At 43.0% G+C, this 26962-nt stretch overlaps 1 protein-coding gene across 1 annotated transcript in view; it reads right to left on the minus strand.

Annotated features, from left to right (window-relative positions):
• Window positions 1–14619: 14619 nt before the first annotated feature.
• The window catches only part of LOC311239713 (LIM/homeobox protein Lhx8-like), a 30364-nt gene continuing 18021 nt past the window's right edge, over window positions 14620–26962 (minus strand). Inside the window, exons 7-8 of the mRNA XM_084328123.1 lie at window positions 19612–19786; window positions 14620–15579 (exon numbers count right to left, since the gene is read on the minus strand). Of these exons, the coding sequence (XP_084184249.1) occupies window positions 15500–15579; window positions 19612–19786 (255 nt within the window). The 3' untranslated portion in view covers window positions 14620–15499. The remainder of the gene's footprint in view (window positions 15580–19611; window positions 19787–26962) is intronic.

The raw sequence follows: 26962 nt of genomic DNA on the forward strand, positions 1-26962 counted from the left end.
CAAAGGAAAAAGCTGTTTCTCCTAGTTCAGAGCAAACTGGAGGAACCCTAAGAACCAACCATTTGAACATGTATAAATAAGGTAAATATATGGAATGTATTTCCAGTGCTAGCCATATCACTGAAGAAGGACATTGTCCGAAACATGTCTGCTATTTATTCAGGCTGCCATTAAAAAACATTGAACCTGTGAGTGCTGGTCCGGCTACCCTGCTTTTTGATATACTGAACTTTATGGGATTACAGCACCCACTGTGAGAACTTGTGAGTGCGGTCTAACTTGACTATATTGATTCAAAGCTACCCAAATAGCTTTCAAGACCTGCAGCTCCAAACATTTTCTACGAACCCAATTCCCACGAGGACGACAGCAGCTCACACTGCTAAATATAGAGAAAAGAGGCTATGCTTATTCAAAGGTGGAAAGCGACAGAATCTGTAGCTTATTCCCAGTGCCAGAGAGTTCGGCACCTCCACCCAAAGGAAGAGAAGCACTGGCCTTGTCGCTCTCACGTCTAAGGCAGAGAGAGACACGTACCCTTCTCCACGGTACGACCCTCACCAAATACTGGCAGGATGCCATCATACCGAGGGGCCTTCGCATCAACAAGGAACCCACGCTGGGAAGAGAATCACCAGAGTTCTGTGATAAATGGTGTTCGATCCTGGATAAGTGTTCTATGGATCTACTTCTTTTAATCATAGATAATGAAGGCTCTAAATTAGCCAAAGTCAGAGAGGAGCTTTCCTTGTTAGAGGAAGAAATTAAAACTATTCTAACCCCTGACCAACTGACCGAACTGCTCGAGTCAGCGAACCAGAAACTCGATAAGTATAAACACGACATTGAGCTGCACAAGAGAGCCAAGAGGAGAAGAGATGAGCAAGACTACGCAGCGCATATGGTGTACCCATGGCTCCATAATCCACCTTCCAGGAACCGCAGGCTGAATTGGCAGCCCAGAGACAGGCAACGGCATACTGACTCCTCCTCCACAGCGGTGAGCTCCGACGAGGCGCCCTCTCAGCCGGGCAGATACCCGCTCCGGAGCCAGTCTGTTTTTCGCGGCGAGCAGGACGCTCCGCTTCCTCCGCGACCGGAGCGAGAACATATAGGAAGACGAGGCGTAGCCAGAGGAAGAAACCCACGGTTCCGGTGATGAGCATTACATCTAATATTGTCAACATTTCAGATGCATTATTGAGCGACCCACACCACAATATCCTTTCTAAAGGTTTATCGTTTGTCCCAGCCCGCAAGGTGGACGCATTTACTACCAAGGTAGAGCTATTTAAGTTTTTTAGAAATATTAAGTTGAAAGCATTTTATGCCAGAGGGTTTGATAAGAGAACTCTATATGCTAATGAAAATGTGCTGATAAGTGATGATGTTGATGTTGATGCTAGGCCTGAGACAGAGCCAGACACCTCTAAAAGAAAAGTATTTAAACCCTGTAGCCTGTTTACTCCCCATCTCAACCCTCCCTCAGTTGAAACTTTCTGCAGATTGGTACAAAATGATGTCCTTAAGTTATGTGAGACCAGTCACAAAGCCCATCTTTATCCAAATTACTTGAATCAGAGTCTGCAGCACTTAACACTTTGGTTGCCTAAGGTTAAATTAATGATATACCATAGATTGCCAGCGCTATTTGTCTATGGAGAAAGTCCCCTTCTTTGCAGGGCTATAACTTTTTAAATTCTATTGCTACATTGCCATTATTAGGGCCCATTCAAAGTCCTATATGTATTGTTCATTGTGTAGCAACGTTAAACTTTTTCATTCACATATTCATAGTAAAGTATGGTCTAATGTATAAGTATGTTTTCATCTCTTTCTGCAGCTTTCTCCAGAACGTGATATATAGCCCCAAATGCATTATATTGATGATGAAATACAGTTTGATGGCAATCAGCGCGATATAAAAAATTCCAACTAGACGTACTTCTAGAAGTTACTACACGTCATCTGATGTTGACCGGATGGGCGAGGGGGCGTTTATAATTCCGTGGGCAGCGTTATACCAATCATCTAATGTGGGTCAAATGTTGATAATATCAGTTATTATCGAAGACGGTAATGTTACACGCTGAAACTCACCCCAGTCTCCGCGCGCCGTTGGGCGATCATCGTCGAGTAGAAATTTTATCATTATGGGATATATTATTACCCGGTCCATCTCCAGCTTGTATAATGGTATATACGTCCAAATCATGTTGTTTATCGAGTTATTGGCAATCGATCGCTATGTAGAGTGACGAGCTAGAGTCACGGGACATGTACCGAGTGGCCGGAAGCAATACGGACGTCTAGCAAAACCTCTAGTGCGCTTCCTGTTAAGCGCTTGCGCCGATCGGCCACCAGATGGCGCTCCTGAACCGCCAGAGAGTTCAGTGGGTCCTGCTGGTGAATCTCAGGCCAGCGGAGGGACATTATGAATCCGATCGCAGATTTTTGAAATATTGATATAAAGACGACGTACAGCGTCCCCCGGCAACTTTAGCATGGCCAGCAAAGACGTCTAAAGACGCCCCCTGGCAGTCAAAGTGTTAAGGAACTCATGAAGAAAGATGATTTAATTTTTAGAAAAGCTGACAAGGGTTCTGGTATCGTGCTCCAAAATAAGAGCTTGTATGTATCTGAGATAAACAGACAATTGAATGAGATTGAGGTATATACCCTTTTAAATTCAGACCCTGTGTTTAGATTTTCTACGGAAATCAAAACGGTCCTTAAAAGCCTGAGATTGTCAGAGGCAATTACAGAAAATGAATTTAAGTTTATGTTTGTAGAGTACCCGGTTACCCCTATTATTTACACTTTACCTAAAATCCATAAGGATCTGATTAACCCTCCTGGTAGACCTATTGTTTCCGGTATTGGCTCTGCCACAGAAAAAATCTCTCAGTTCATTGATGCGCATATTAAGGATTTTGCCTCTTCTCAGCGTGGTTACTTAAAAGATACTACTACTTTTTTTAACAGGCTTTCGACCTGCAACATTAGTTCTACAGACTTACTAGTTACCATAGATGTAGTCAGTCTTTACCCCAGCATTCCACATGCTGATGCGCTTGACGCTCTGTGTAACTGAGGTGTTACAAAACCCTGACTGTATTAAAGATTGTGATATATTAAACCACTACTAGTTATGTACTTTAATTACTGGCCATACAGTACATGAATATATATGGTGAACACCCACACAAGAATACGGCATTGACACATAAATTATATTGGAGGGTTATTTATTATTATTAAGCAACGTTAGGTTACAGATTGAGAATTAGGCTCGCGCTTGTATGGCGAAGAACATACGTAAAGTCAGTCAAGAGCATAAGTCAATGAGAATAGTAGGAATACTATGATGGGTCTAAGCTGACGCCACCTGTGGTATAGCAATTGCATGGGCCACACCGGTACCAACTGGAGACACTGGGTTCCCTCCGGGGTGTAAAGCCGGGAGGGGTAGAGGAATGTTCGGGTACCCAGTCTGAGTCAACGGGGAATAAAGAGGCTCCAAGTACAGGAGCCGGTGCTTGTACTCCCTTGATCAGCAGACAAAAGCAATAGTTGTAATCCAATATGCTCGATAGCATTGACGACAGCTAGCCAGCCCCTTCCACGAGGCGGGCCCGAGTGGTGATCCTCACGAGGTTAAATCCCAAACGACAGTGGAATCAACGGTGCTCTTCTCCGGTGGTCACGGTCCCAAAGCAATATAATCCAACCAGAAATGGTTCTGCATTCGCCGGTGCCGATTCTCCTGTGTACATATCCAACGGTTCTCGCCTAGGACTCCTCGGGTGTGGGCACGGATTTAGGCCGCACAGCCTGGATAAGTGCACTAGCTAAATACACGACGAACCGATGGTAATGCTGGTCACGGAAGAACTGTAGCCGCACGATATACAATAAATTATCGACTATTACTTCACATTAGATTAAGTCGAACTCAACGTTACTGCGTTAAACTCTGACACTTTAACATTCTATTCGCACGCGGTTCTCAATGCTCTATTTAGATACAAGGTTGCTCACTTCACTGCACGTTGACTCGTGGTGAAGGTATTAAGGTTTTGGTAAGACTACTGTTGTTTACACCTGCGCCGTATTTATACGTAAGGTGAATATCTAGTCCCAACCTCAGTTCTTGTCTCGTATTACTACGCAGACTCTGGGCATGTACTGACATGCCCGGAGTTGCCTTTGAACTTGCCGTTGGGGGCTTGGTCGTTGGCGCCTGGGGCCGCTGTCCAATAGGAGAGCGAATATTACTCTGGTCTGTATGCAGGTAAAGGGATATTCCGTGTATATATATAAATAATATACAAAGTATATCAAACGATACATATATATATTCAGTTTAATCTGGCCCTTCACAACACTCTGAGTTTTTATTTAAACTCGAGGGAAGTATTACTCCCCCCTACAGAAGCGCTAGTTAGTTTAACCGACCTAGTTCTAACTTCTAACTAGAAATTATTTTAGATTCCAAGATAAATACTATTTGCAAAACAGAGGCCTCAGCATGGGCTCTCCAGCCGCTGTGAACCTAGCCAATCTTTATATGTCCAAATATGAAGTAGATCATATATTTAATAATAACCCGTTTGAGAAATGTGTCAAATCTTATATGCGCTATATTGACGATCTGTTTTTTATTTGGTCTGGTTCATCATCTGAGCTTTTTGCCTTCCTTGAGTACCTGAACACCTGTAGAAGAACGATAAAGTTTACATTGAAGTTTGATATGCATAATTTACCCTTCCTCGATGTTCTGATCAAGAAAGCCCCTGATGGCATCTCATTACATACAGAGGTTTTAAAAAAGGAGACCGTAACTCGTTCTTGCATAATTCCAGTTATCACACCCCAGCCTTGAAGAACAGTCTTCCTTATAGCCAAATACTTCGTTATAAGAGAATATGTGATACTGACGATACATTTATTGCACAAGCAGAGGTTCTCCGTGGCAGTTTCCACAAGAGAGGCTACAGTGCCGATTTGAAACTCAAAGCCCTTAACAAAACCAAACATATCGATAGGGCCACGTTGTTCACCCCCAGAAAGAAAGAAGATAAAACAGACAAAGTATCTTTTGTGTCTACTTACAGTCCTATCACGAGAGACACACAGAGTATTGTCAATAAACATTGGCATATTCTGCAGTCCGACCCTCTTATAGGGACAGCGTTTCAGCATTCGCCTAACTATTTTTATAAGAGACAAGCGAATTTATCTAATCTCCTAGTCAAAACTGATTTGCCCTTAAAGAAACCTTCTCATTTTATGTCCAATATCTCAGATGGGAATTTTCCCTGCCAATCCTGTGTACAGTGCCAGGGCATACATTTTTTGCACATCCTAAAACGGGGAAAAATATACCAGTCAAAGGACGGATTACGTGTAATTCGTCCAATCTGGTGTATTTGCTAAAATGTCCTTGTAATTTTTCTTATGTGGGCAAAACAACGAGAGCCTTTAAATCAAGAATAAGTGAACACAAATGTGCTGTGAGAAATTCAGATGTCAAGTCGTCGGTAGCTCGACATTTCTCTAAGTGTAAACATACCGTCAACGATCTCAAATATATGGGACTAGAGTTAGTACTCAGGCCAGCGCGAGGTGGAGACAGACACAAGTTGCTGTTGCAACGTGAATGTTATTATATTCACCTGTTCAATTGCATCGAACCTAGAGGAATGAATGAAGAGAACGTTTTAACCTGTTTCCTCTAACCTCCTTACACCTACAGTGTTATTTCTGGTTTTATTAAAGTTGTTGTTTGTTGCTAAACTAGAGGCATGTTTCACAAGGATGCCCAATGTATAATTTGAAACTATTTAATTAAATATGTAAAGTGGCTCAATTAGCCCTAGAAATTAATGGGCATGTTATATGTTATCAAGTTTCTGGTAATTTTGTTTTGTTTTGTATTGTTTATAATATAGATTGGTGTTAGATATAGATATATCTATATATATGTATAATTTATAATTTATGATTGGACTCTATTTTGATAGGTCATTCCTTTGGTCACATTGCACAGGCACGCACACCTGCGTTGTGATGTCATTTCCTGCCGTGTCATGTCATGTAATTACCTGCCAGGTGTATTTAACTATCACCTTGAATGTATTTCCAGTGCTAGCCATATCACTGAAGAAGGACATTGTCCGAAACATGTCTGCTATTTATTCAGGCTGCCATTAAAAAACATTGAACCTGTGAGTGCTGGTCCGGCTACCCTGCTTTTTGATATACTGAACTTTATGGGATTACAGCACCCAGTGTGAGAACGTTAGGTTATGACTATAACCAAGTTCTGTTAACACTTAGTGAACGCTCAGCGTTTCATGCATATATCTCGCTTCAGCATATATACACTGAATAATTTCACAAATGTACCTTTAAATGCCAGCATTAATCTGGCCACACCCCCATCCGCTTACCTATATAAGCAGGGATGGTGCCACACACTCATCTCCTTCCCAACAAATTTCACCACAATGAAAAATCAAGGGCCGCAGCGGCGTCTAGACGCTGAGCGTTCACTAAGTGTTAACAGAACTTGGTTATAGTCATAACCTAACGTTCTGTATCACACTAGCTCACGCTCAGCGTTTCATGCATAATAGGAGCTGAGCGGGAGCTAGAAGCTCGACAAATGTACCCTGCTGAGGCCCCCCACAACCATCAGATCAGGGAGGGCCGAGCCCCCCCCGACCCACCCTAATGGAGGGCACCCCCCCTATTGGTGGCTTCACGGGAGGGCGACGGACCCGACCGTGCGAAGAGGCACTCAAGCAACTCAACGCACAGGGTGAGCAGACCGTGGCTTGACCCCACGACTACACACACGCACAACCTGCATGCCACCCGGGAACGAACAGAGGGATAAACCTCGTTACTGCCCCCAGAATCACGGGGTCAAGGGTAAACCCAACCCCGTGGCAAGGCCGTAGCAGCGGAGCGCGAAGGAAGACCCAGACCCACCAAAGGGACTGGACCCCCTGGAACGGGGGCCCGGAGAAGTCCATGATGCCAGCATCAAGACCCCACCAGGTGGGCACTTAGTGACCCCGCCCCCCACATCGCCAGCGTATTCGGACAAAGGCCCCTCAGCCGAGCGGGCCCTGTCCCCCCAATAGTACACCGCCTGGCACACTGATCCTGCAGAACAGGCAGTCAGCATGGCCGTAAGCACACAAAAAAGGTTAACCAACGGAAGCAGGCAGCGCACCGGGGAAAAACCAGGCAACAGGCTATTAACCCTAGCCTGGAGACTGCGGACGAGACAGGCGCCAGAGGGGACAGCTGAACACAGCCGCCCCGGCGGAAGGAGCGTAAGCTGGCGGTGTTGCATGACCAAGCCTCCATTTAAAAACCCCCACCCAGAGGGGTTGAGGCAGAGAAGGCTGACACGATTGGCAGACGTCATGAACGTGCAGGGGCACCCTCAAACGGTGAACCCGGGAGTTGACACTGCTCCAACACACCAGGGAATCAACCACCTTGGCGTTACCAAACGCGGTGGTTGTTCCTATAACCCCTCAAGAAAAAACTCCAAAACACACCTGCGGGTATACACCGGCTATACCGCAGTACAAGTGTTTCAGTTTTCAAAAAAGGGTTAACCCAGGCCTACGGGTCGACGAAACATTACTTCGGACCGGGCCTGGCGATACGGGAAGCACAGGGTCACCAGAGGAGGTCAAAGACCACCCCAACAGGCCCCTCTTCGCCATGCGTGAGAGAGGAGCGAAAAAGAATGGAGAACCAGCCCCTAAGCACACCGTACTTGGTATTCCCAGGCGGTCTCCCAACCAAGTACTAACCAGGACCAACCTGTGTAGCGGCCGAGATCCGACGAGATCGAGCGTGTACAGGCTGGCATGGCCGTAAGCCATTACGACAGTGCTGAGTAAAAACGTACCCAACCAGGGTCTCCATAGTGCTTAACCCTGTGACACCCGGACCGACCTGGCATTTTTCCCCCTGAAAAAAGCCCAAGTCCCTCAGGGTACCAGAACAGCAGATCTGCATCCCCGGCGGACAACGGGTTCAACTGATCCGGACCAGCGTGACCAGAACCAGTCCTGTGCCCTAACCACGCCGACATGCCTACTCCAGGAGAAAGGGCAGATATGCGTGTTGATCTTAACATGAAAAGAAGGCGCCACCCAGACGTTCGGGCGAACCGCGCCCGGTGGCCCACCCCCAGGGCGTGAGACCACTCTACATATGTTCAGATCCATACCGTCATCATCCCCCAGACATGAACGAGAATCCGTCGATAACCAACCCAGGTTGTGGGATGTGGTCGTCGGAAGAGGAAAAACCTCCATCTCAGTTGCTCTATAAAAACGCCGTTTTAACCTCAAGCAACCAAGGCGTGCCAGTCAGTCGCCTGTTTATAGCGAGCTAGCACTATACGTGCGTCGGGACACACCCATATCAATGAACAGGCTATTTAGACCTGTCATTGAATCCCCAAGGCGCCCAGGGGAACGACAAGAGGGATGTGACACTTCCTAACTCCAACTCTTTTTTTAATAGAAAAGAAGGAAGCACCAACAGTATGTATCCCAGTCTACACAGCCGGGGGTAAAACATTTTCACATTTTTACATCCCACCATCCTCCCATAGGAAGGAGACGGGAATCCCCAGAGAGACTTCCCACGCGAGCTGTACAGATTGAAAAGAATATATTGCACCTTGAGCCATGTAAAAAATTGGTTTTTAGGGCTCTTCGGGGAAGAGGCACTGAACCCATACACACTCAATAATCGAATTGAATCGAATACATACACAATAGAATAGGACACCTTCTAGAGGGTCCACTCACTTTGACAATCTGAGGAGGAAGGCTCTGTACTCTGATGGAGGCTCCCTCACATGGAAGGAGGAGTCCGAACTCACAGAAGGCCCGAATAGGCGCTTGGTGAGGAGGAGCCCTGACCACCCCCCCGAAACAGATCTATCACATGGACCTGAACAGCACACGGAAGTCCTACCAACAGAGACGCGCACGGTGACGTACTCTATGGCGGGGGAATTTCTGAGGTGCACACGCCCAATATTCCAGGCCGTGGGACCAGGAAACTCCCTCCCCTATCTGATTTTTACTAAGGAAAAAACACAGAATAGAGAGGGCTCTCTAAGAGCCCCGGTCCAACATACACATGTGCTTCTGTGGCCAGTCCAACCCAGTTGCAGGTCACATGACACACACAACCCATCATCACCTACAAAAAATGGCAAAAACACTCTACAGAGGAACACCGTTTTTCATAATGAGAGAATACTTAATTCTCGATTAGTATCGGCCACAGGCCTTGCTAAGCACACACGACAGCGACCAAACAATCTTTTCTTTTAGGAAAATAAAGTTTCTCCAGCAGTCATAGCACAACCTCAACAATCAAGCTAAGGGTTACATCGCATCCCTACCACACAAAGACACATTGTAGTGCAACAACATGTCTGATAGGAGGATGAAGAAGTCCCCAGGGAACCGTGGGGAAAAACACAATCCTCCTACTTTACCCTTAATACGGCCAGTTAAAACAGGAACCTGTTAATATGTGAACACACTGTTCATTGTCATCACAGGCTGAGAAAAGAATATTCTTTCACTCATTTGTCACTAAGCATAGCTTCATAGGTTAGTTACCTTAGTTGTGAGTACACGGTACATAACAACACACATGATGTTTCTCACACAACAACCAGATCATTTTCACATCTGTAACAACAACCCGATTTGCCCGGAGAAGCTAATTACCAGTGACAAGACAGTTCACACAAAACTCGCGTCGTATCCCAAATGCATTGCAGCAACACACGTTTTTGGAAAACAGCGTTATTTACAAAACATGTAGAAGGTAAAGCCGGAAGACGCGTATAAGGTCTGGTCAAACCTTTGTCCTACCCGGAGCGTAGATCAGCGAAGTGCAGTCTCAAGACACCGTAGAAACACAGCCATCCTGTGTTGTTCGATCTGGGCAGCGTCGCCGCTCCACCCGTCGCTATGGTCCCTTTTGTTGACGCAATCCTTGCCGTCCTGGCTCAGGGCAGGGTCGACGAACATCCCCTGTCAAAGATGACGTCGTAGTCAAGAGTGTAAAACATGTTATAATCAAAGCACGTTCAACAGAGTAGCATTAAGCTAACGGCCGCTCCAACCGTCAGTCGCTACTGCCCCTGCTCGCGAGACGCCGAGCGAACGGCGCACGCGACCAGAGGGGAGCTTGCGGCGGCGCGCGAGTAGCCGGAGCTACCCCGCGCTGGCCTTGTCCGATAGCAGCAAGCTAACGTTTCCTAGTGATCACAACAGGCTAGCGCCGCAGCTAACAGCTGACTGGCTAACAGTAGGCCCAACCTCTGTAGGCCACGCAGTGATCCCAGCAGGCTGACGCCGCAGCTAACAGCTGACTGGCTAACCGTAAGCTAAGCAGCTATCACCTGAACTTGTACACAATGATATAACACTCACCCAGACAGGCCGCCGTTCTGAAACCCTCCTCACTTTTTAAGAGAAAAAAGAAACAAGATGTCAACACAGCTTTACAACAGTGATTTTACCAACACCCGACGGAGTCAGCACAATACCAAACTGGCCTGTGTAGCTGACTTGAACATAGATCTTCCGCTATCGAACATCTTATGCACATATCTCCTCGTGAAGGAATACTCTCATTTGGATATGAAAGAAGGGGCTACACGGTGACAGAGAGATACCCACTCATCCAGAAAACACAGGGATCACCAGTGTTAATGGTCGCAGCCCACTAGTTAAAACTACAATGGTCTTCAGACCAAGGTCTTCTGTCGCCTAGGAGGCTGAACAAAGGACCCTAGCCTGGGGCCGGTTTTCATAAACATTGTCAATTAGCCCCCATAGCACTAACAGACAAGTGAAGCCTGCCAGCAACAGTACTCACCCAGCCTGAAACCCACCGCTTCTCACAACAGCGGCGCGTCCTACAGTTCAGCTGTGGCCTGAAAGGTTTCACCCCAACCAACACAACAAGGAACTGCAGTTGAGAAGCATGCAGCGGCGTGCTCCCAATATGAAAACCGGTGGAGGGTTTTAGAATGATCACCATCTTCCAGACACTCCAGTGACGAAGACAACATCGCCGTATTTTCTCGAAAATAGTGAGAGAGAAAATAAAGATATGATGTCAACGTATCTCCTTGTTCTTCCTCTCCTCGTAAACATTGCTTTTCCAGCAAATATTTTTCTCCACGTCAAGTGGGCATATGAGCAACACGTTGCTTGTGATGAAATTTGAGAAGGAGATGAGTGTGTGGCACCATCCCTGCTTATATAGGTAAGCGGATGGGGGTGTGGCCAGATGAATGCTGGCATTTAAAGGTACATTTGTGAAATTATATATGTATATATATATATGCTGAAGCGAGATATATGCATGAAACGCTGAGCGTGAGCTAGTGTGATACAGAACTTGTGAGCGCGGTCTAACTTGACTATATAAGGTAAACAAATGAGAGCATTGCTGAAACAGTTGGTAGGCTATTTCTCTATTCCCAGACCACATTTCCCATAAACCCCATCGCTTCCCGTTAGCTCCGCCCCACAGCGTGGGAAACTGTTTTGATGAGAGGAGAGGCTGAGAAGTCTTGCTGATGGTGAACTTTTAAGTTATTGATGAAGCAAGCTTAGTTTGGAAAGGCTTCCTTTGCTCCATACGCCTTCAGTAGAACTCCCGTGGATCCGGCCCAGACACACACACGATACCAGTAGAAAATAGATGAAAAACATGACGGTCGATATCGGTCTCACCGTCTTTCTGCAGTCATCCTGCCAAGGTATGGACATTGAATTTATGATGATATATTGATGTCAAAACCTTCCTAGTAGCTGATTCAATAAAGACACTGAATGAAACACTGTTTCCTTTCTTCTCCTGTTTTGTTATTGTGATGCCATTGATGAGTCTGCTTGCTTCTCTGGTAATCACCTGGCCTAGATGGTTGATATCCCATACCCCAAGGGGATCAATAAAGGAATCTTATCTTACGCATTGCATGTATTCCATATTCAGCTATAGAACGCTCCATGCGAGGTCTTGTGATATAGTTATATATACTGTAGTTGTCATATAGTATCTAATTCCTTTGAAAGTTCTGTCAGAAAACATATTTAGACAAATATCTCCATATTCTATGAGATTCACACGGACCACTTTCTGTGTTGATGGCAAACACAGGAGTGCGAATCACATGAAAACCTCTGTTGATGAGACAGGTGTGTTTACAATAAGCCCCTCAGTGTTGATGAGACAGGTGTGTTTACAATAAGCCCCTCAGTGTTGATGAGACAGGTGTGTTTATAATAAGCCCCTCAGTGTTTATGAGACAGGTGTGTTTACAATAAGCCCCTCAGTGTTGATGAGACAGGTGTGTTTACAATAAGCCCCTCAAGTTCAAGTTCTTTAATAGTTGTCATACAGAAGTACAGAATACTTTCATACAAAATGCTTCTTAGTGTTACGCTCCAGAGACTGTGCTAGACAAGATAGTATCAAATAACATAATATAGCATGTAATTTAGAAGAAGAAAAATGAGGTCACAGTGTTCGGTATAGACATATGTACAATGTTCTGAGTTACTATATAATATACAATACTATGCAGTGTACTAATGTACAGTACTATCTAGTGCAAAGCAGAAATGGGATGAGGTACAATTTTAGGTACAATTTACAGTAAGGTGTACGAGTTGTAGTGCAATCCTTCATCAATAAATATAAAGTGTGGGGAGTGGGTGCTACAGTGTGTTTGTTTAAAGTGGGTGTGTGCTATAAAGTGTGTGGAGTGGGTGCTACAGTGTGTTTGTTTAAAGTGAGTGTGTGCGTGTGGATGTGTGTGCTATGTGCGTTTGGTGGTTGTTGTTGTGTAGTGTTCATTCATTGTTCGTTTAGCAGCCTGATGGCCTGGGGATAGAAGCTTCTTCTGAGTCTTTCTGTGCTCGCCTTGAGACTCCGGTATCGCTTGCCTGACCGCAGCAGTTCAAAGAGGCAGTTGTTCGGGTGACTGGAGTCTTTAATGATTCTCTTAGCCTTGCCCGTGCAACGCTTGTTGTAAATGTTCTGGAGGGTGGGGAGCCCCCCTCCAATTGTGCGTTCGGCTGAACGTGTCACTCTTTGTAGTCTGCTTCGGTCTTGTGCAGTGCTATTCCCAAACCAGGAGGTGATGTTGCCGGTCAAGATGCTCTCTATTGTACATGAGTAGAAGTTCTTAAGGATCTTCTGACTGACTTGGAACTTCCTTAGGCGCCTGAGGAAGTAGAGGCGTGTTGATGAGACAGGTGTGTTTACAATAAGCCCCTCAGTGTTGATGAGACAGGTGTGTTTACAATAAGCCCCTCATGTTGGCAGCTGAGTGGCGCAGTGGGTCTATGCGTGGACTGTGGATTATGAATTACGAGGAATCTGAATCTGTGGATTGTTTAATTGTATCACTATCACTCACACGTTAGTGATATTGTAACTGGGATTAAAATGTCTGAGATGCGCTGTTTGACGGATTTGAGAAATTTAATGAGCCGTTGACATTAATGCATTTGAGAAAATGCATTTATCTGCTCAAGCACTGTTATCTGATGATGTGTCACTGGTATAAACCAAAGGTTAATCAATTCAATGCATGTATGGATGATGTCCGAAGATTAAAACCTGATTAACAGTGAAACTGTATAGCCTCCCTCCAAGCCTCTCCGACACGTTATTTCGGGTCGCGCCTTGAAACTTTGGGAACCATGTATTTATATATAAAGTACATGATACCTAAGCCGAGCGCATACAGTACATCCTCATAAGTATCTATTAATTTGTAACAATTAGATACTCTTTGGGCTTGTTTCTATCTACTTATTCTGAAAGAGTTGAACTAATTATTTTCGCTAGCAATAGATCTCATTCGATTATTCATTCCATTAAGCCTACTGCCAGCAGCACATTTAAAGGAATATAATCTGATTGATTGGGGTAATGAGGGACTTAAAATTATGCATTTAACTTGTCAGCGAGGCTATTGAGCCGTACTGTATTGTACCCATTCTGCAATCTGTTAATAAAGTTTTAAATTAATCAATCAATGCCGTTAGAAAATCAGGATTTCTGCGATCGACACCTGCTGTCTTTTCAGGTGACGCGGCCGCGCGCAATTATCCTGAGTATCAAGTTTGGTTCGAATTAACGAGACTGAATCCACCTTCGAGGAACAGGGAAAGCGCAGATTCAAACATCAGGTTAATTTAATCTGGATAATGGGACTTTTGATCGACTTAGTTGAACCAGCTACAGGGAATGGGGCCCTGGTGTCGCTGGTTTATAGGTGTTTAGTTATGGACAACACAGCTGGTGTCGCTGGTTTATAGGTGTTTAGTTATGGACAACACAGCTGGTGTCGCTGGTTTATAGGTGTTTAGTTATGGACAACACAGCTGGTGTTACTGGTTTATAGGTGTTTAGTTATGGACAACACAGCTGGTGTCGCTGGTTTATAGGTGTTTAGTTATGACAACACAGCTGGTGTTACTGGTTTATGGGTGTTTAGTTATGGACAACACAGCTGGTGTTACTGGTTTATAGGTGTTTAGTTATGGACAACACAGCTGGTGTTACTGGTTTATTTACGATTTGTTCCGAGAACAAGCTGTCAGACCAGTCACACCCATATTCCCAGTTATAAATCAACTCAACTCAAATAGCATCCAAACAATACAAAGTACACACTTAACAAAGTGCCTGGTCTTATATTCTTCAAATAAATTAAATGTCAGTTAATAACCAATAATAGATAATATAATATTACACACAAAAGAATACACCAACAGAAAGTCTCATACAGCTTTTCTTCTTCTCTTCTGGAATCCTCACTGGAATGGCTGAGTTTGATTAGTCAACTTTATGGGTTTTGGGTTTGTTTTATACTTTCACAGTCAAAATCTACTTAATTTTGAAAATCAAAACATTTAGCATCAGGATAGATCCACACACTGACCAGAGTGCATGCTGGGTACAGCGACCTCTTCAAACATGTCAACGTCAACATTCTGAATGACTCGCTGTAGTGTCCTGCTAACGTTAACAGTTAACAGGAAATAAAGTGTGTTCCCATAGCAACGGAATACTTTGGATCGGTTATTTTTAAAGTCTGAAGACAGAGGTAACCAAATGTCCAAAAGGTAACTCATATCATGACAAATATGCAAATACAATGTTTATATTTAGTTTACCAACGATCCAACAGCAGGCAGACGTGTGTGTACCCAGCTAGCATGTGTCTTCTGCTTAAACCCGCCCCTCCGCCACACGTCCCTGGGTGAATCAAACTCATCCATTCTCGTAGGAATCCATTCATGTTCAGTGCCATAACCCTGCGAAGTGATTCACTCTTCTTCCCCTCAGAAGCTCTCAACCAATCATCAGCCAGGAGGTGGGCGGGGTCGGGACGAGTAGGTCAGGCGTGGCTGACTGGCAGCGGTGTCATCATTGAATGGGGCATGAGAGGCTGGAACACCATAGGAGGGGTGTTTTGGACTGAGGGGAAGGAGAAGGAAGGCCCGTTAGTGCTGCGTTCATATTCATGTTATATATTAACTATCATATCATTTAATTTCAAACCATTATTTAAACTCAAAGGCAACCGAGGTTACCCTCATTTACAGTCACATTTAGTGACTATAGAGATAAGCAAAGAAAAGCCATATAAAATCACACAGCATATAGAATCACAACAATAACACAAGGAGAGACAAAAGGATAACAAATCAATTAAAATGCGTACAACTTGATTATATAGTAACTTGGTCGATGGACAAGTGATTTTGTTCACAGATGATTTTGTTAAAGGTTAATGGTTTATTGTAATAGGGGCAGAACCTGATAAGCATATCACTGCTTCCTATTCCTTTTCGGACAAGAGACTGTTTTGTTTATTATTTTATCTTTCTTCTTTTCCCACCAAATAATCTTTGTATTTTATAGTTATTTGATTACATTTAATGTTCAAAATAAACCATTCGTTAATTCACGTTCATGTGGTGCTAGTGGCGTAGTGCAGAATTGTCCACATCGCCAATTATGGTTCTCAATGTTTCTGCTGATGTCAAATGCTACATAGCAGGTCAGATGAAAGACAGAATACACTCAGACCAACCCTCGAGTTCCCGAGGACCACGTGAACGCAGCATGTTTCTCCAGTTCAGTCAGTACTCCTCAAGTGGTAAAGTCCGGTTCCATGATTACCGGGGAACATGGGAGTATCATGAGACAACACGTATGATACTGACATACTAGGATTCCCGAAAGGTCGATGGAACCACTTGCATGAAGAGAGAAAGGTTGAATAATCTGTCTGGATCTGATCTGGTCATAACTAGTTAGCGCCTGAACACCATCACCTCATAAATATGACTTAATATATGTCAAATAATAGACTTCTGACTTTATAGAAGACCGGCTGAAAGCACCATAAAACACTAAGGGCTAGATCCACAAAGAATGGATTGCATGGTGCTAATTGCACCCTTACTTACAATTCATTATGAATTGAAAATGGGGGACCCTGATGTAAACAAGACGAAAGTATTTCTCTGGTCTGCATCCCCTTAACAATTGTGTGTATTAAGCCGTACCGTATTGTACCCATTCTGCAATCTGTTAATAAAATTGTCATTCAATCGATCACCTGCGCGTGTGTCTGACTCTTAACCACCAACACCTGCACAGACTACAGCGTATGTCGTATATCATGCCAGTTAGGGTACATTGTGTACTGCACTTTGTGTAGCCTACTGTTGACTTGAACCGTTTCTCATAGTAATATATATATATATATATATATATTAGAGCTGGGCCGTTAACGGCGTTAACGTGCTGCGTTAACGCGATACTAGTATTGCGCGATAATATAATTAACACATTAATCTAAAAAAATTTAAAAAAAATAAAAACTTTACATTTTCTTTTTTTTTTGCCTTTATTTACCCAGGGTAGGTTCGCTGAGCACAGATACTCTTTTTCAGGAACGCCCTGCTTCACATTCACAGTTCCATTCACACCTGGGAGCTGCCCAGTACAACCACAGTTGACACCATTGGCCACTGAGCAACTCCAAAGTTCAAGTTTGAAATGCTTCTTTCTGTTTTGCTCCTGAGAGTGTGCTAGATACTGTACTGTACTGGTAATATTATTTGTTTGTGTTAACTTCTGAATAAAACAACTTATTAAACACAAGTACATCTTATTGAACATTATTTTGATATTTTATTACCAATTATCATAGCAAAACAGCTTTTTCAAACAGTCTGTAATGCATTTTGGAAACGGGAGATGGGCTCATGGTGTAATGGGCCACCTGGCCTGAGAAACATGAGGAAAGAAAAAGTAAGGACTTACTTCTGGTCATTATTTGGGTAGAACACACATTTTGAATGCCTTCGGCAGTTTTTTTGTTTTTTTTTGTTTGCCATTTTAATCTAGATTAATCTAGATTAAATCCAGGATTGCAGATAGATTAATCTAGATTAAAAAAAATGTATCTATGCCCACCTCTAATATATATATATATATATATATATATATACATACATGTGCTTGCTCTGGTAGCTCTGTCCTTGCTCCGTTAGCTCTGTAGCTCTGCGCTTGCTCAGTTAGCTCTGTAGCTCTGCGCTTGCTCTGATAGCTCTGGTAGCTCTACGCTTGCTCCGTTAGCTCTGTAGCTCTGCGCTTGCTCCGTTAGCTCTGCGCTTCCTCCGTTTTTTGCATTTTTAAATTTCGTTGTAACAACTGTAACAATAACAATAAAGATCTATTATATTCTATTCTATGTTAGCTCTGTAGCTCTGCACTTTCTCCGTTAGGTATGTGCTTGCTCCGTTAGCTCTATAGCTCCGCGCTTGCTCCGTTAGCTCTGTAGCTCTGCGCTTGCTCCGTTAGCTCTGTGCTTGCTCCGTTAGCTCTGTAGCTCTGCGCTTCCTCCGTTAGCTCTGTAGCTCTGCACTCTGTTAGGTATGTGCTTGCTCCGTTAGCTCTGTAGCTCTGCGCTTGCTCCGTTAGCTCTGTAGCTCTGCGCTTGCTCCGTTAGCTCTGTAGCTCCGCACTTGCTCCATGCTTGCTCTGTTAGTTCTGTAGCTCTGCGCTAGGGCTGGGCGGTATGGTCTAAAATTGTAATCACGGTATAATTGGAAGCATAGGCGGTAGCGGTATATATCACGGTATATTCATTTATCTTCTGAAGGGGTAAAACACTGGTATGGCAGCTATTACTGTACTCTTCAAATAGTACAGAGGTATTTTAAGAACATTTATTGTGCAAAACTGCAATAGAAAAATGCAAAACCTTTTCTCAAGTTACCTTTTCTCAAGTGTCTGCAGGCAGGTATGGTAATTAATATTTTGACGCTGTTGAAACAAATAATCAAAAATAATAAAAATTATTCCGTTACAGCTGCTGAGCTATATACTATAGCTAATGTCCATCAATATCTTCCTTTTGAATGAAATAGGTTCAAGAATCGAATCAGGATTGCAGAGAGAGAGAGAGGGGGGAGGGAGGGGGGGACGGACTCAGCCCCCCCTTCCCTCACTATTGGATGCCTCCGAGCGTTCCCAGGGATAGGTTTAGTTAGCGTTAGCAGCCAACATTAGTTAAGGTTTTAGCGCGATGTGGGCATTCCAGAATGGCAATGATGCAAAGCATGTTAGACCATTGGACCCGTCACAGAGTTTACATTACACATAGTAACGCAGGGCTGAAGAGCTAGTTTTCTTCTAGAATTTAAGGTCCGCTCTGCTCCGTGTCTATTATGAAATGACAATTGCGCGTTGACATGCCCACTACGCAAAGCCATTACTCGCACACTGCTCCTAAATGATTTTTCCAGTTTGCACATATCTATTTTTAGGGGCAAATGAGAGTGAAATAGTTGCACTGTCGAGCCCTGGTGTGGTTACGTCATTGCTACTTTAGAGCTGCTCTACCGGTCACAACAGGTATAGTCAAAATCCATACCGTAGTGCAAATTCATACCGGTGTACTTTCTATACCATTTATACCGTCCACCCCTACTCTGCGCTTTCTCTGGTAGCTCTGTGCTTGCTAGTTGCTACCATAACCTACGTCACACTTTCCCAACGTGAATACTTGAACTTCAGGAGGTCGGAGTTCAGAGGTCATTACATTACTTACAGTTCCCACTAGTCATGAATGCAACATATGCCCACGTATAGGCAGATCTTGGATTTCTTCCAGGGGACAACCCTGTGGTGAGTCTTACCGTCCATATAGGTCAGTGTGGTGAGCAGGGATGAGTCTCACCGTCCATATAGGTCATGAGCAGGGCTGAGTCTCACCGTCCATATAGGTCATGAGCAGGGCTGAGTCTCACCGTCCATATAGGTCATGAGCAGGGCTGAGTCTCACCGTCCATATAGGTCAGTGTGGTGAGCAGGGCTGAGTCTCACCGTCCATATAGGTCATGAGCAGGGCTGAGTCTCACCGTCCATATAGGTCATGAGCAGGGCTGAGTCTCACTGTCCATATAGGTCATGAGCAGGGCTGAGTCTCACCGTCCATATAGGTCATGAGCAGGGATGAGTCCGGGCCGACGAAGGCTGTGTACTGTAGCTCCTCCATCAGCGGCTGAGTCAGCTGGCTGGCGGGAAGTGATGTCATCACCGAAGAGGGAAGGCCACCGGGGATGACGTGCTTCTTGTGACGAGCTCTGCAGTTCTGGAACCACACCTGGAAGGATGAGGATGACTCATCAGTTTTCTCCCATTAACTAAACACAACCTGGAAGGATGAAGATGACTCATCAGTTTGACCGATTAACTAAACACAACCTGGAAGGATGAAGGTGACTCATCAGTTTGACCCATGTGATCATTATCAGATAGATATTAACTAAACACAACCTGAAGGTCCGTTCCCCTCCTATGGCAACATTTACATCTGGGCCACAATTAGATTAGATTCAAATGTATCGTCATCATGCAGCACAAGTACAGTACAACCAAACGAAGTTTGGCATCCAACCAGAGTGCAAATGTACAGTAAAGTGCAACAGCAATATACAGGTGATTAAACTGGGTATAAGATATATAAATGAGACTTCCGGTTTGACAACAGCATGTAGCGGTCACGTTGGTCATGAGCTCCGCTCCCGTTCATGTTAATTTCGCTTCAAAACCCACTTTTTACAACAATGTGTTTAAACCTCGACGTATATATTAACTAAGACCTTCTACTAACTATATCAACAAAAAGAACATGACATCAAAGAAAGAACCTGTAAAGAGACGCGGAGCAGACAATCTAACGGCAGACCCTGCGGAGACTCACTCCGTGAAGGCTCGGGCAGTCGAGATCGAGAATAAAACAACTGATCATACCATCGCTTCCACCGCTCCTGCAACCTCACCCGAGACAGACATGGAGAATAAATCACACGATTTCGAGTCTCTGGCTAATCTGATAAAGATCTTAACCGACAAGGTTGACAAGCATGATGATAAGATTGCTAATGTTGACGCCAAGGCTGATAATATTGCTGATAGGGCTGACGCTAATGCTAACGCTTTCAAGTTATCTATCGAAGCTAAATTCGAAGAATTTAAAGCAGCGGCTGCAGTACAAACCGAGCGCATTATTGCAGTTGTAAATACCGTGGGCGAATATACACTGAAATTCGATGAGGGCAACAAGGCTCTACATGTCGATATCGCGGAACTAGCGGTGGAGATGAAAGAGGCTGACAAGGAACTTTTGCACAAGATACTTGATAACGAGAAAACAACGGATAGGTTGCTCGAAATCGAACATTACTCCCGTATATTTAATATCCGTATAGTGGGATTGGATGAATCAGTCAAATGCACAGACGACACGTTCCCGACAGTGTTAGCTGGAATTCTAGGTTCAGATACCCTCCCTACAACACCGACAGTGGACCAACGCTACAGAGTCGGCACCCCGAGACTACAGCAGCAACAAAGCGAGGGTGATCATTGCTAGCCTGCGTAAAACTGAAATAAGAGACACGATCATCAAGGATGCACGTAAGAAGTGGGGAAAACTGACATACAAAGGGAAACAAGTGTCGTTCTACGAAGATATGTGCAGGGAGGCTATAACTCTACGAGCCCGTTACAAGGATGTGATGCATCAGCTCTATGAGAAAAATCTCCGTCCTATCCTACGTTATCCAGCTAATCTTTCCATTGTGGAGGAAAATGGAAAAAGGTTCGGGCTCCGTTCGCCTGAAGTGGCCGAAGAATACATGAAGAAAATACATTGTGGATGACAAGTTTATTAATCTTTTTTTTTAATCTATATTGGATAACTTTGCTATGGCTCGGACATCAAAAACGGCATCAAACAAGCTTTTGACAACATTGAGGTACAAATAGTTTAATACGAAACGCTAGACACTATATTTATAGATTTATGGTTTTGTGCAGGTCATGATCTGATGTCGACATTTTGGAACATTCTGGATTTTTTCGAACGCTCTGTGTCATATTGGAATATACTGGAATACACTGGAATGACATAACTCTATGACAGGAAGAATGCCCTGGAACATAAACATCAGTTTTCCACAAGTCATGATCGGTGGCTAACTTTCTGGAATACACTGGACTTTTTCAATGAAGGCCCTGGAACAATAACATCGATAGGTGACCTGCACATGAACCAGATATGGAAGATCAATAAACCTTCATAACGGATTAATGCCCATCCTTTTCATCTAGATGTGTAAGCTTGGCAAAGTTATTTTATAATTTAAGCAATTGTTCCCTAATTTTTGGGATTTCTATAATTTAGTTCTAAACATCTTTCTTTCTCTTTCTCTGTTTTCTGAAATGTTCCAACCTATACATGTTAGTAGAAGGTTCAAATGAGTATACTAATTGAGGCATATTTTTCATTTTATTTTATTACATTAACAGGAGAGTGGCTAGGCCACAGGTGACATTCTATTAAATTAGAATTAAAGTTTTAGATCCTATGGCAATTTGCATAGGAAAGTTAAGGATAAATGGCTCATTCTGGGCTAACCGGTGGTGTAAGGGAGGGTGGAGTTGTACGCGAAGGGGGTGTCAAAGGAACACAGGTACCTTGTATGGCTCTTTGAGGGAGGGGGGTTTAGGGGATTATTTGTATATATGTATGTTTTTAAGCTCGGCTCTCAACGGGACCTCAATAATTGGATATATATCCATTGTGAATTCGTACTCCAGACGCATTACTAACAAGTACACAACAACCTGTATAGATTATGGCTAGTTTGAATATAATGATTTGGAAATCTGGGGGAATAAATAAACAACATAAACGCAAAAGCGTGCTCACACTGATGAAAAACAAATGGGTCGATGTGGCTCTTCTAAGCGAAATGCACCTTTTAGTGGAAGACAAAGTAATGCTAGCGGACAACATATATCATAACATTAGTCACTCTTCCTTTGGAACGAGATCCCGTGGAGTTGCTATAGTCGCGAAACGGAAGTTGAATATTGCATTGCAGGACGTATGGTCTGATACAGAAGGTCGGATAACCATAGCTAAAATTGTATACAGTAACAGGAAAATAGCGTTGGTAGCGGCATATGCCCCAAATCTTTACGAGGCTAACTTCTACGCTACACTTACCAGAACAATGTTAAACTTTCCTGAATACTCATTTATAATTGGCGCGGATTTTAATGCTATTTGGGATCCCGGGATGGATAAATCTTATCCCACCATTTCCAATGATCAGAAAAGTTCATCTAATGCACTAAAGGATTGGTCTAAGAATACAGGTGTAAATGACCTATGGCGTTCACTCAACCCAATGGCCCGAAAGTACTCTTGTCGATCTGCAAGACAATACATTCTCCAGAATAGATTATGTTTTTGCATCCCCTAGACTATTTGATAACTATGACGTGGAAATGGTACCCAATCAGATCACAGTTATTTACTCCTAAAAGGATCATTTGGTATACTGTCATCTCGAGCCCCAAGATGGCGATTTAACTCGATATTGCTGAAAAACAAGGAATTCAATAGACAATTCAAAGAAGCTCTTGTTGAATTCCTGCTGGAGAATGCGCAATCGGTACAGGACCCCAGAATATTATGGATGTCGGTAAAGGGATTTATCAAGGATTTCACCGGGGTCTTTTCCTCCAAAATACGCAAGAATCGTTGTTCAAAACTGGCAGAGCTGGAAACGCTTTACTCTACGTTATTTTCCTCTTTACAATACAACTACTCGGTTCGATTGGAATCTCAAATTAATGTGTTAAAAAAAGAGATTAATGCCATTTTAAAACAACAATCTGAAGTTCAAATACGTAGCACAAGACAACAGTATTACTTTCATGGTTCTAAACCAAGTCACCTACTAGCTATGCAGATACGAGCCAACGCAAAATTTGCAGATATCCCTACTATTAAGGCACAGCAAGGACTTGTTACAGACCCTAAAAAAATCAACGAGACATTCAAAAAGTTTTACTCCAACTTGTACAAATCAGAAATGGCCTTCGATAAAAAAAAATTGACATATTTTAATCAAATTAACCTTCCTAAACTATCAGAGGATGACGCTAAACAGTTAGAAACACCCACAAACACCCATCACACTAGATGAACTTAGGGAGGCCATATCTGAAATGCAAAGTGGTAAGGCTCCTGGAAGGGACGGTATCCCACCAGAAATGTACCTCTCATGCTGGGATGTAATTGGACCCCTATTACTTAATATGATTTTATACTCAATCAAGGAGGGGAATTTCCATAAGATCGACAATATTGCACTCATAACAGTCCTCCTTAAAAAAGACAAAGACCCCACCGATTGCGGTAGACCCTTGAGCCTCCTCGGAACCGATATCAAGCTGTATTCCAAGGTATTAGCCATCAGACTTCAAAAGCATATGACATCTTTAGTTCATCCTGATCAGACTGGCTTCATAAGAGGCCGCTTGATCACGGATAATATAAGATGGTTATTACATGTGCTAGATGCCAGCGAGGATGACACCCCACCTATAGCGATGCTGTCCCTGGATGCGATGAAAGCCTTTGATAGGTTGGAATGGTCTTATTTATGGGCAGTACTAGAAAGGATGGGGTTAGGAAAAGGATTCATTGATATGATAAAAGTATTATACAAAGACCCATCGGCCATGATTACAACAGGTATAATCACCTCCGAAATCTTTCCGGTATCGCGCTCTTCCAGACAGGTTGCCCTCTTAGTCCCGGACTATTCGCTTTATCATTAGAGCCTTTAGCACAATATATAAGACAATCCCAATCCATAGAACCAATCGCAATTAAGGGCACACAACATTAGTTTATATGCGGACGACGTAATATTGTTCATGCAAAACCCTAACACCTCAATGCCTCACCTTCTCAAGTTGATTGATGACTTTGGCAATCTATCGGGATTTAGGATAAATTGGCCAAAGTCGGCCTTCCTACCACTTAATGCCCCTGCAAAGAATATACTCCTTCCAGAAAAAATACCAATGGTAAAACACTTCAGATGTTTAGGAGTTGAGGTATTCCCTACTATAAGCCAAACGGTGAAGTACAATTACACAAAATTCCAAGATAAGATCAAATACGACTTTGACAGGTGGTCCAAACTTAAAAACTCAGTACAGGCACGAGTATCAATAGTTAAGATGGATGTTTTACCTAGAATCAACTTCATTAGCTCAATGTTACCGTTACCCCCTCCTGATTGTTACTGGAAAAAATTACACTCCACTGCATATAAATTTATTTGGAATAACAAACATCCACGAATAAAAAGATCCACCGCACAGAGAAACAAAGCCGACGGAGGTTTAGCATTTCCAGACTTTTACCACTATTTTAAAGCGTACTCTTTAAGACCACTGACAACCTGGTTTGACTCCCAAGCATCTGTATCCTGGAGAAACTTAGAAGAAAATATAGTAGCACCACATAGACTGCAGGACATAGTATACACCATATTATCAATTAAGCAATGCGAATTGAAATTTGGCCCACTTATTACACATGTGATCCGGATATGGCGTGAAACACAAAAAAAATATTCTAACCAACATAAATGGCATAGCCATACTCCCCTATTCAATAACAATGCACTCCTTATTGGAAAACGACCTATCAGATACCCCAAATGGGAAAAGCAGGGCATACACACATTGGGAGATGTTTTCAACAAACAGGTTTTTGTAGCTATCAAGATATACATAACAAATTTAACCTCACCAGTTCCACATATTATTTTTACACACAGTTATTGGATTGTTTGAAGGCTCATGGAGTCCCATTAAGGATACCAATTGAGCACCACAGATATCACAAATTCTTCTATGAAAGAGAGACATCGAGAGGCTTCGTATCTGATTTTTATCATCACTTACTAACGTCTTCGTATGGAATCCTTCCCCTAGACTCAGTCTGGAGGAGGGATATACCAGACTTGGAAATAGATTTTGATTGGCAAGAAGTCTGGGCAAACATTCAAATTGCGTCACCCAACCCGGACCATCAACAAATTAATCTTAATTATATTCATAGGACATACCTGACTCCTATAAGATTGAACAGAATGGGACTTAAACAAGATTCTCTATGTTCCTTATGTACAAATGGGGATGAGGGTACATTTATGCACATGTATTGGGATTGCCCACTGGTTAAGATATTCTGGGAAGAAGTGTCCCAGCAATTATCAGAATTCTTATTTCTGAACATACCTGTACATCCCTCTGTATTGCTGTTGAATGATGTTTTTCAGTTTGCAGCCCCTATACAGCTAAAGAGATTAGTTTTATCCGGTCTCACAGCTGCTAAAAAGCTGATAGCATCACGATGGATTCAACCGGATAAAATGTGCCGGAAGGTATGGGTTCTTACCTATCTCGATGTGATTTATCTAGAAATATCTACAGCAAGAATTTTAGGTGTCAGTGAAACCAACATTGCAATCTGGTTAGAAGTGGTGGAGAGAATAAAAGCTAGCATATGAATTGTAGTGCCTGGTTAGAAATGAATGAAAATGGATGGATTATTCAAGTGGGGGTCCGGGGGGGGGGGGGGGGGGGGGGAGAGCGAGCAAGAGCATATGTATGTATTGTATTAGATAGCAAGTATTAGGTATATATCTCGTAAACGACATTTATATTGATTCAAATAGTGATTTACATTGGATGTTTACTGTTAATGCTTGTGTGTCTAATTTTATGTTATGTTTAAAAAATAATAAAAAAAATGAAATACAAAAAAATATATATATATAAATGAGTACTACTGAGTAATCGTGCTAATCAGATGGTTGTACAGAGTTGTAGTATAATATGTACAATGGTTAGGGTTGGGTACCGTAATGGTACCACCTTTTTCCGGTACTTTCATTATTAAAAAATACATATATTCTGTTGTAAAACTAAATTAAAGTCTAAACTTCTCAATATATACATTGTTATCACACCACACAAACCCCTCCCTATTTCCCTCAAACCGTTCCTACAACGTTTTTTTTTTATGTTGCATGATAATTTTTTACGTTTAAATATCAACATTATCTGGCCATCTTCAGTAGTAAATACTATCAAACTCCTCTGACCTCATCTGAGATGGGACCAGAGATGGGATGTGCGTGCACACACGCACACAAAGGGAGAATGGCTGATAGCAGACTTAATGATTTTAGAATATTTCAGATAATGAAATAAAATGTTTATATCATCAACTATCCAGTTAGTATGTATAGCGTAACGTTTTGCTACTTTAAATCATTGAACGTAGAGAGAGAGGGAGAGAGGCTCAGTGATGTATTAGGTTTGAGTTGAGTTGCTGTAGTTTAGTGATGTCACACTAGGAAGTCAACACAGAGTTGTGGAGTACCTGGAAGCGTGT

The sequence above is a fragment of the Notolepis coatsorum genome, assembly GCF_963971535.1.
Source record: "Notolepis coatsorum genome assembly, chromosome: 13".
Classification (NCBI taxonomy): domain Eukaryota; kingdom Metazoa; phylum Chordata; class Actinopteri; order Aulopiformes; family Paralepididae; genus Notolepis; species Notolepis coatsorum.